Consider the following 11,133-nt stretch of genomic DNA (forward strand, 5'->3'; position numbering starts at 1 on the left):
GTCCAAAGCTAAGGAAGTAGGTGGAAAATACTTATCAGTAACCATTCTTTTTTCTTTTTTCTTAACATTTACTTATCTTTGAGAGACAGAGAGAGACAGAGCATGAACAGGGGAAAGGTAGAGAGAGAGAGAGAGAGAGAGAGAGAGAGAGAGAGAGAGAGAGAGACAGAGAGAGAGAGAGAGACACAGAATCTAAGCAGGCTCCAGGCTCTAAGCTGTCAGCACAGAGCCCGATGCAGGGCTGGAACCCACAAACTGTGAGATCATGATTTGAGCCGAAGTTGGACACTTAACCGACTGAGCCACCCAGGTGCCCCTATTAGTAGCCATTCTGATATTTGTGCCCCTCTCTGTGTGTTGGGGTGGGAGTAGGATGGGGAAGGGAGGTAGGACTTTAGGGCCCATGAATTCCAGGACTGTTCTGACCACCGAGTTGCAGCAGCTGTGGCAACAACAAACAATTGGTCATTATCACAACTGTGATTTCTATCTTGCCTCTAGTTCAATGTTGAATAAAGTGCCTGAAAATACTTAATGAAGAGGCTTTTTTCTGTGTCAAAATAAAAACAAATGGCATTCTATACATTCTTCAAGGTTGAGCTAAAATTCTCCTTTATAAAAACCTTTCAGACTAGTCCAGCTTCTGATATCTCAGCAACCAGAGATAGTAACTAAAAGTAGAATCCCTACCCCTTTATAGGAGCGAAGTACAGAAGGCACCCATCTCTTCAATTCTATCTAGCTTAAATGACCATGAGACTCATCCAAGCTTAGACTAGTGCAGTAGTCTAATTAATCTTCCAGCCTCCAGCTTCTCTCCTCCTTTGTGTCTTATGTTTAATCACCCATGGCTTGTGCTGTTCTCGGATCTTTTGCTGCAGGCTCACTCCAAATAATCAGGAACTGTCCCATGAACCAAATGAGATCTCCTTTTTCTAAAATGACTCAAGACTGGAAATACCTAATGTAGATTCAAAGCTAATTCAAATCAGTAGATTCAAAGCTTTTTCCCCCCTTGGCCAGGATAGAGAACTGGATAAACTAAACTAATAAATAATACTCTGCCAGAACTTTCACCTGTGCAAAGTTGAATCACAGACTGATGCATCTTACGAAACTGTCTCTATTGAGAATAAAAGAAAGCGAGTATCCATCCCACGTGTAGGGATGTTAAAGTTAGATCAACACTCCCAGCCTTTCCCCTCTCAGGTCACCTTTTCCAAATGAATGTGCTGTGCAGCTACTCTGAACACTGAGTGTGGGACACCAGTATGCCAAGTTCATTCTTGCCAGTAAGGAAGTGAAAAGGGGAAAAGTACTTAAAAGTCCCAAATGTGAATCATTTAAAAACACAGAAACAATTATTCATTATTCATGGGTGGATTATCTGTGACAAAGTTGTCACCCCAGCTGGCTGCCTCTTACCACCTAGCATTCTTTGCAGTTGGTCTTCCTACGTCTCTGTTTGTTAGGTCTACGCACTCTTCCATGGCTCCTGTAACTCCCATCTCCGTGGCCACCTGAAGAAAACAGTGCCTTCATTCATAAATACTCAATCCAGTACCCCCAACATCGTCCCTGAAAATGTCTCTCAGTGCAAAAGGAAAACTGGTGTCAGCCTCAGGGGCCACTGTGCCCTGACTTCTCTCTCCAAGGATCTTTCACTCCATATCACTGCCCTCACAGCATGGGCCTCTGAGGTTAGGGAGGGAAGGAAAATGTTCCCTCCTTAACACTCGGGCCTGAGCACAGACACAAAACCCTTCTCTGTATTCCTCCCAGCACAGCCAAGGAAGGGCTGGGTTCTCCAAACCCTGCTCTGCTAGGGCAGGGGGACAGGAAGAGGGCGGAAAGCACCCAGAGCAGTGGACTCTGTTTTATACCTTCCGTATCTGCATGAATTGCCTTTGAAAAGGCAGTTCTGTTCTCTCAAAAGAAGTTGGAGAACCACTTTTCTGATCCATCATGCATCTGCACTTTGTTACAAATAGAAATGACAAAATGACAAAAAAAAAAAAAGAAAGAAATGAATGAAACATGTTTACACCTGAGATAATATTTTCAGGCCTTCAAATCTCTACCCAGAGAAAAAGACACACTCCTTCTTTAGATCTCTCTTTTGTTCCTTCTAACTTTGCTATCCGTTCCAATAATAAGCAAATTAAAAAATTAGAAATGCATTGCATGATACAGTCTAACAGAAGAGTTATATTGAGGGCACAGAGGATGGTGTGGTGGTTGACCATGTGACCTCTGGTGTCTAGTGGCCTGGGTTCATTATCCCAGCTTCAGCACCCATTAGCTTTGTGCCCTGGCCAAGTGCCTTAATCCCTCAGTTTGCCCATCTGTAAAATGGGGATGATACAGCACCCACCTTATAGGATCAATATAATTAAATGTGATATTCCATGGTAGACTTAGGACAGTATCTTCCATGTTATAAACGTTCCATAAATATTAAACAGGTAATCATATACTTATTATTAAAATGAAGCACACTTTGAGCAATTGCTTCTCAGCTCAGCTTTTCTCCTTTTCTGCAGCTCGCATTCGAAAGAAGCCTTACTAGCTTTGCAAGTTTTGCCATGAGTTGAAAAATCCCTGTGCGATAGGAACACAAGCCCATGAATCCATCCCTCCCTGCTCCACCTCTGGGCCTGGGCGCAGTCCAGACCCTCCCTGACTTCACTGGGGACATTCTACTCAGCGGCCACTTAAAATGCCAAGATCCAAACAAAGTGAAGGCACATCCGTCCTCATGCAGGCCTAGGTGTGGGTTCACCTGGGCAGGACCCACCTCCATGAGTAACCTGTCTCATCCTCTTCATTGTTTCTGACAGCTGTGTGGGAAGGAATTCAACCGGATGCACAACCTAATGGGCCACATGCACCTGCACTCCGACAGCAAACCCTTCAAGTGTCTCTACTGCCCAAGCAAATTCACCCTAAAGGGGAACCTGACACGCCACATGAAAGTCAAGCATGGAGTCATGGAGCGGGGCCTCCATTCTCAAGGTAATCACTCTTCCAGGAAGCACCCAAGGCTACTGGGGCTGGTGGATGACAAAAAAGGGAGCTCAACTTGTTTTTAGGGGGCTTTATTGTGGGGGGGGGGGTATTCTTATTGTTGAAAAAGGGATCATAGTGTCAAGACCACAGCAGAGGAGCAGAAACAGGCTTATAGTGTTATTCTAACAAATACAGTAGTACTATCTGAAGGTAGTAAGTAAAAGCGAATTACAGAGGACAGATGAGAACATCATAACCATGCCAGTCAGTACGATTATTAGCTCTTGCTTCAGACACCACATCAGGTGCCTTGCCTCCTTTAATCTTGACAGCAACTCAAGGCTGGAGGAACTTATATTATCCCCATTTTACAGATGGGGGGAACTGAGGCTTCAAGAGAGTGATTTGCCCAAAGTTGCTCAACTGAAAAAGTGGCTGAGTCAGGATTGGAACACAGACCTTCCTGACATTAAAGCCTTTATTGTATCCATTTCATCGCACTGCTCTTAAAGGACATGTGTTTTTTTCTTTTTCTTTCCTTTCTAAAAAACAGGCGTGTAAGCTCTGCCTCCACAGAAGGATGTGTGTAGCAGGCTGGGTCTCCTGTTCATAACTAGATGCACCCAGGGACGGCTTTCCTGCTTGGCAGGGCTCACTGGCCCATCTGCAGAGCAGGGGCTTCCGTCTCCCCCACTGAGCCCGAAGTGAACTGCTAAGCAGTTCTCGCCCCCTCAGTGCCACGGCCCTTAGCTGTGACGAGTTTATGTCCCAGATCCACTGAGTTCACCAGGTTGTTTTCTAGTTACTTAATCAAGCAGTCCTTCAATGAACAGGCAATAAATGCACCTCTATCCAAAGCAGAGCCCTAGGTGCTGCAGAAGATACTGGGGGGATGAGACCATCTTTGTTCCCTGGAAGGTCTGTGTGTGAGGAGAGAAGACACACATTTATGGACCTTACAAAATCATGTTAACCACTGTTTGCTGATACCAGTATGATTAAAGCACGGCAGTAGGCACTTCAGAAATCCTATTGCTTGTGCCCACAATGTCCCAAGGTAGACTGTGTTGTTCTCATTTTATATAAGAGGAGACCGAGGCCAAGGGGGCACGACAGGTCTGAAGGCAGAACTGGGATCCCAACTCGGGAATTTCTGAATTACACCAGTGCTCACTACACCAGGCAAACACAGATTTGTTCGTGTTGCCTGCTTCTCTTACCCTTTCCAGAGAGCTGGTCAAGCAGGCACACGTATTCATAAATAAGATGCACACATACACCTGCAGCATGAAACAGAATAATTATAGTTTTCATATTTTTCACCAACTGAGCTTATAGTGCTCCTGAGTTACAGGGAACTGTGGTTATCATAAAACAAAGCCCAGAGTTTAGGCAAAAGCCCTGAAGATATTCCGGTTAAAAAACAAAAGCAGTTTTCTTTCCCTGAGACTGGTTTTCTCCTGAATTGTTCTTTGCATCTCTAGTTGCCTGAGCCAATTTCCAACCTAGACCTGGATTTTTCCAGAATAGGTGAAGTTTGTTCAGTTGCCGGGGTTGGGGACAGAAGGCAGTGGTGAGACGTTCATCCATTTGAAAGCTTAACCTGGTCACCACAACTTACCCCATTTGGATGCTTAAATCCTAAAAGGCACCTAAGGACTCTGTCATTCTTCTGAAAAAATAAAGAGCACCACTATGTATCAGAGAGATGCTTTGAAAGTTAACAGACTTTCAACAATTTAAATGTTTTCATCTACAAAAGGTGTTAGTGCTTTTTCACTCTAGTGTTTGAAATGGCTCAAAAATCATGACTCAGATTAAAAAGAGCCTCCCGTGCCCCTGACAAGATTAAAGCTATAGACAGATTCATTGCCTGACGATATCATAAGGCAAGCAGACCTGGATGTCTCCCCCCACGCCAAAAGCCTGGTTCTGCCCGCCTCCTCCTCAGGGCCTGGTTGTTGGCTCACCAGGGGCAGAGACCTGCAAGATCAAATTAGGCAGAGCCCTACTATGTGTTTCTGGCTCCTGAAAAGTCCCTCCCAACAGGGCCCTCCAACTGAAACTAAAAGTGAGATCCTTTTGCATCACTGTGCCCAATAGCAGGGATGCTTGTGGTTGGGCACAGGGGCTTTAGAGTTCCTCAAGGGGATCTCTTTGTGCCCTCTCCAGTCTGTGCTTAGGACCACTGGTTATGGGGCGGCCTTCTTGTCCCCAAATGGTATATTTTCGTGCATTTTTTTCAAGATGAAAATACCTTTGTTATGATTTTATTTCTTCTTCTGGTAAAATATTTGCTCACTGAAAATAAGAAAGACATTAGAATTGAAGAGAAAAATGTCCGAATCATGGAATTTTTGAGATTTGGATGTAAATTCTTCCAGATATTTTGATAAAGATAGATAAAATTGGGTCTACACTATAAATATATATGGTAAATATGATTTTTACTTAAAATATATAGAGAATACCTTTTTATAACCATTTGTAGGTCTCTACATCTTCTACACATGGTTCAGTGTATTATTTATCTAAAAAACCTCCATCATTTCAGTTTCACCATAAAAAATGTGGTGATGAGCATCCTTACACATATATTTTGTGCACCTGTCTGATTGTTTTCATAGTTTAAATTCTCAGTGGCATAATTGCTAAGTCAGAGCTATGTTTATTTTAAGCATTTCGTGCATGTTGCCAAATTTACCTTAAGGAAGTTACACGGATGCAAACTTCATCTGTGACAAGGCCCATCTCTCCACAGCCTTACTGGGAATTTATTTTTAAAATGTAAAATCAAACTATACTAAATGGCCTTGGGTACCACCCAGTGGCCCATTTTCACAGCTTTTCCTGGGACCTGAACATTGCTTTTGCTCTCACAGGTTTTGGAAGGGGGCGAATCGCCCTGGCGCAGACAGCAGGAGTGCTGAGGGGTCTGGAGCAGGAAGAGCCCTTTGACCTTTCCCAGAAGCGTGGAGTGAAGGGGCCGGCATTCCAGTCAGATGGGGAGAGTGCCCGGGGCAGCTCCTGCCATGAGGAAGAGGAGGAGGACAATAGCTATGAAGTGGGTGGAGACAGCCCCAGCCTGGACCCCCAACCCAGGCAGCCCTGCACCCCCCAGGATCTCACCACCCAGCCCGAGCAGGCTCCCAGGGTGCTTGAGGACACCTGTGAGGAGGAAAAGGAGGACAAGCCAAACAGAGAGCACCAGGAGAGGAGCAAGGACAGCCTGGGGGCAGAGGGCAGCCTGGAGAGAGAATCTGCCCACAAGGAAGAGTGTCTCCGTCTCAGGGCTCTGCAGAGTGCTCGGAGGGGCCCCTCCTTTTCTGATTACCTGTACTTCAAGCACAGAGATGAGAGTTTAAAGGAATTACTGGAGAGGAAAATGGAAAAACAAGCAGTGCTTTTAGGTATCTAAGTGGACAGCTCTAAAATTACATTTGGAAAATGAGAATAGGCAGTTCAAACATAGCTTTCTGCACGAGCTGTCATTTGCCGGAGACTGGCAAATGGCGCAGATCTTTACAAATGGCCTGGACTAAACGAGCAGGGATTGTCCTCACTAATACAAATGCTTCTCAGGTCATTCCTTGGGCCCTTGATTTTTAACATGCATGCGGGGGCTTCTTCAGTGCTATTTCATGCTCCTCCAGTATAATAAGCTGTACATATTCTAGATACCTAATTCTAAGCAGATGCTGAGGTGCTTTTAGAAATTGTTTTCCTTTGACTAATACATAATACATGGTAGATTTCTTTTTAGTTGCAAAAATATGGTGCTTGACATGTTACCTTATTAATGATGATTTAGTTGAATGTGTGGAAGTTATAATATTTTTCCAGATAGATGAAAATATTAGTAGTTGTATATATAAAAATCACCTTTATTGAATCATCCACAATGCCAAAAATGACAAAGGAGGGTGAGGTATTGAAGAGAATATTCTCAAGTAGTTTCCGCATGTTTAAGAAAACAGGAATAATTTTAACTAATGAAAACCCAGCAGAACTTAGATCCTTGCCTGGGTCTGCCTTGTTCTGCAGCAGCTTCCGTCATCAGGTATGGCTTGTGGCGCGCATTTTCAGATGGTCCCCAAAGTGGTCAGTGTGTCCCAGCTCACCCCTTGTGTCCTGAGCAGACCCCCCCTCCTGGAGACCTTGCTCTGAGGCCTCATGCCCCACAAGGCAGCTGCAGGAAGCCTTAGGCGCAGTGGGTTTCTTCTCAGTGCCAGACCAGGGATGTGGGGAGGAATTCTTGAAATCTGATCACTGCTTATTTAGAGTATTATGCTAACCATCAGGTAGTTACTGGTAAGCAGATTCTGGGCTGTGTTCTCAAAGCTGCCTGCATATCAGAATCATCTAGGGGAACCTTAAAAAATAATACCAAGGCTGAGCCTCAGCTGCTGAGAGTCTGATTTCATTGGTCTAGTGGAGCCCCAATATGGGTATTTGTTTAAAAGTTTCCCCCAGAGGATTCTTCTGTGCAGCCAGGGTTGAGAAAGATGGACGAGGTTAAAATGGTGGCTCCCAAGACTCCTCCCAGGGACTCCATAAATATTTGTTTCTGCCTTCAGATTCATTAAAATATGGAGTAGGAGACCTTGAAATCATCCTGCTGATTTAGGGCTTCTCACCTGTTCTGTAAGAGCCTCTTGACATGAACACGCACATGCACACACACAACACACACACACGTACTCTTGTATAATCACACAATTTTGTACTAGAAGATGATGCCTGTGATGTTTGTGGTCACTTAATAAGTCTAAAAATACACAGCCCACCTACAGTGACTAATTATTTCTTCCTAGATGCTTGAATCGTGATTCTAGTCAGGGGTGAAGACTACCGTGGGTGGCTTGAGCCCAGCAGTAGGCTTTCCTTAGGCATGGGTGCCAAATAAAGCAGTGCCTACAGGATGTCGCATACCTGTGACTAGCCGTAAGCAGTAACCCTCTGGTACTGTGTCTGTGTTTATGTAAAAACTGCCTCTTGGTTGGTAGTCTCAACTCTTATTCGTAGAGGTAGGTACTGTTTATTACTTTGCTTTCTCTTCTCCTAAAGTTCCCAGTACATTTCTTTAGACCACCTGGCCCATCTCTGACTGCTGGATGTGGCTTTTTCTTTTGGCCAAGGTGCTTCCCCCTCAGCCGCATCTACTTCGAATCATCCACCCATGGGCTTTGTCAATCTTGACACATTTCTCCAGCTACCTTGCTTAAAGCTCTTTCTTTCAGCCTCACCACCATGACAAAGTGCCAAAGCTGTCTGGGTTTCCTACTGCCACCCATGCCCTGAGGTCAAGCACCTGCAAAGGGGATGGTGAGTGGAATAGTGTGGGTTTCTGTGGTGCAAGCACAGCTCTGTGCCAGGAAACTGTTCCAAGTCTTCAGAGGGGCAACTTGCCTTCCGTTCATTTTGAATATCGCTCATTAGTGCCTCTGATGACATCACTCACAAGGCTGGCAGCATGGTCTGTGAGACCTCCGGCTCTTGGGGTCCTGTTACATGTTCATTCTTTCAGTAGCTCTGTGTCAAAGACATACTGTAAGGGCTGCAGACTTCCGGTTCATTCTGGGTATGGAACAGGAACAGGCTGGAACAGGAACCAGGAAATCCAGAATAGCAAACTCTAGTCTTTTCCAACCAAATGAATCATGTGGGTATGTTTGAGGAACAAGTTCATGTTGAGATGGAGAGAGCATGGTCTAGAATGGAGGTTTCCAAATTGTGGATCGAGGAGTCAGAGGTCCCTCTTGGGTCCCTCCAGAGCTGCCAGGGAAGAAGGAGAGACTCTCAGCCCTCATTCCCACTTCACTCAAAGTGGTTCAAATTTCATTTGTTTTTCATGTTAGCCTTCCAAGTAAAATTTCATTTTGAGGGAGAAAAAAATATCTAAGGAAAGTAATTTAAAAAGTGTTATGAAGTATATTATAAAGCCTGTTTTTAGTTCTTAACTCTGGGTATGAGAGACTTAATTAGATCTAGCCTGAGGGTAAATATACACTGACTCTGTGAGAAATGTGGCCAAAATCTTGGTATTGTATGTTGTTGAGTGACCAACATCCTGGTTTACCTGGAACAACCCTGGTTTATAGCTTTGTCCCAGAGTAATTACTAAGAGTGTCACTTTAACTCTCAAAAGTATCCCAGTTTGGGTGCCTGGGTGGCTCAGTTGGTTGAATGTCTGAGTCGTGGTTTTGGCTCAGGTCATGATTTTGAGGTTCATGAGACTGAGCCCTGAGTCAGGCTCCACATTGACTGTGCAGAGCCTGCTTAGGATTCTCTCTCACTCTCTCTCTCTCTCTCTCAATAAACAAGTACACTTAAAAAATAAATAGGATCCTAAGGGTGTCTGAGTGGCTCAGTCAGTTAAGCATTTGAGCTCTTGATTTTGGCTCAGGTCATGATCTCATGGTTTGGGAGTTGGAGCCCGCATCAGGCTCTGTGCTGACAGTGCCCAGTCTCCTTGGGTTTCTATCTCCCTCTCTCTCTGACTTTCCCCCACTTGCTCTCTAGCTCTCTCTCAAAATAAATACAAATAAAATTAAAAAAAAAAGTATCCCAGTTTGGGTGACCAATTATATGGACACCCCGTGCCTAAGTGCAGAGCTAAGGGAAGAGTTGGCCAAACTTACCTGATGAGCTAATTAGCCAGAATGCACACCTGAAGGAGAGCCCATGGGGATCATCTAGAGAGAATTAAGGATAAAACCATCCAAGGTTACCAGCACTCTAAGGGCCAGGACAGCATGGCATTCATCTCCTTGTGACACTCTGAAAATAGGTCACTACCAAATGCTTTCCAGGCTTTTGACCATTGTCACTCTGAAACAGCCAACTGACCAGCCAAGAGGCATATTTTTCTTTTATCCTTTTTATTCAGGCCTATAATTACCCCCCTCTGTTTGCCTTCTAATTCCTCTTTCATTCTTTCTTTTTAAAAATTTGACTCCCTATTGGCCATGAGACTGAGGCTGACCTTCCATAACCCCACAAGGGTATCTGGTATATTTGTATATGAGTAGCTGCATGAGAAAGCCCAATGTGCATACAGTATTTATTAAGCCCTAAAGGCATTTAATAAAATATTAACATCGCGTTTTGAATCATGATCTTTGTCTGCTTTGCTGGAACAAAATGTAACAGAGCTAACATTTAAAATCCTTCACATATTTGGACAACATTACACCAAATGTTGATTTTGTACAGAATTCTGGCTTGCTATTTAAAAACTAAAACTCCAAATGTGTAGCAACCCAAGTTGTGAATATCGCTTTCTGCTTCAGTGATAAAGCAGTTTACCTGAAAATAGCATGTAACCTATGTTTTGTTAATTTAAGCAAAATAAAGACTTGTTGGAAAGGCTGAGTTGATTATTTGCAAATGCCCGAAATTTCACAAGGAAACTGCCATTGTCAGTGTCTCTCATTCCTACTCTCATACCTTCTGCCAGGGAGGTTCCGTTTGGTTGGGGCCTCAATCCCAGGAAGACACAGATTTTGGATTCTCCCTGTCTCAAGGCTTCACAGAGGATTAGTGAACCTCAGACTATCTGCAGGCAGGTGACATCTTCCTCATCTTCTTTTTATTTCCCATTCAGAAAAACTAGTTCTGGAAGGGTGTCATGAGGAAGTAGGAGGTTAGCGGCAAGATTGCCTTATTCTGCATCAAGCTCTTTCTAGGATAAAGTTGACCCAAGAGGCCATGTACTATACTGGGCATGAGCACCTGACACAGATTCTGGTGTCAGGTTCCTGGATTTGAAGCCCAGCTCTGCTACTTGCAACTTTTGAGACCTGTGAACCAGTTTGAGAACCTCTGTGCCTCAGTTTCCTCATCTGTAAAATGGGATTAGGAACCTTCCTGATCAAGTTGTTTGTGGGTTAAATGAGTTAGTATATGCAAGACACTTGAAAAGTGTTTGGGTCACTGTGTCTGCTATGTAAGAATTCGCCGTTGTTATCAACACAGTGGCCAGAAAACTGAACACTCAGCTCCTTCTCAACAGAGAACTCACAAAGCTGTGTCGGCATGGGAAGTTGCCGTTTCTGAGAGAGCTTCTCTCTTAAACGTTATACACTCTAAAACACCAAGCACCGTGCCAAGTAATTACACACT

General features: G+C 44.1%; 1 protein-coding gene across 3 annotated transcripts in view; it reads left to right on the forward strand.

Annotated features, from left to right (window-relative positions):
- Nucleotides 1-10,380, forward strand: part of ZNF366 (zinc finger protein 366) — a 73,902-nt gene extending 63,522 nt beyond the window's left edge. For all 3 annotated transcript variants that reach the window (XM_086699167.1, XM_086699185.1, XM_086699177.1), the window contains 2 exons: nt 2,841-3,015; nt 5,892-10,380. In XM_086699167.1, coding sequence (XP_086555293.1) covers nt 2,841-3,015; nt 5,892-6,427 — 711 coding nt within the window. In that variant the 3' untranslated portion in view covers nt 6,428-10,380. The remainder of the gene's footprint in view (nt 1-2,840; nt 3,016-5,891) is intronic.
- The last annotated feature ends 753 nt before the right edge of the window (nt 10,381-11,133 follow it).

The sequence above is a fragment of the Puma concolor genome, chromosome A1 (assembly GCF_028749965.1).
Source record: "Puma concolor isolate L17-30 chromosome A1, mPumCon1.1.hap2, whole genome shotgun sequence".
NCBI classification, from domain to species: domain Eukaryota; kingdom Metazoa; phylum Chordata; class Mammalia; order Carnivora; family Felidae; genus Puma; species Puma concolor.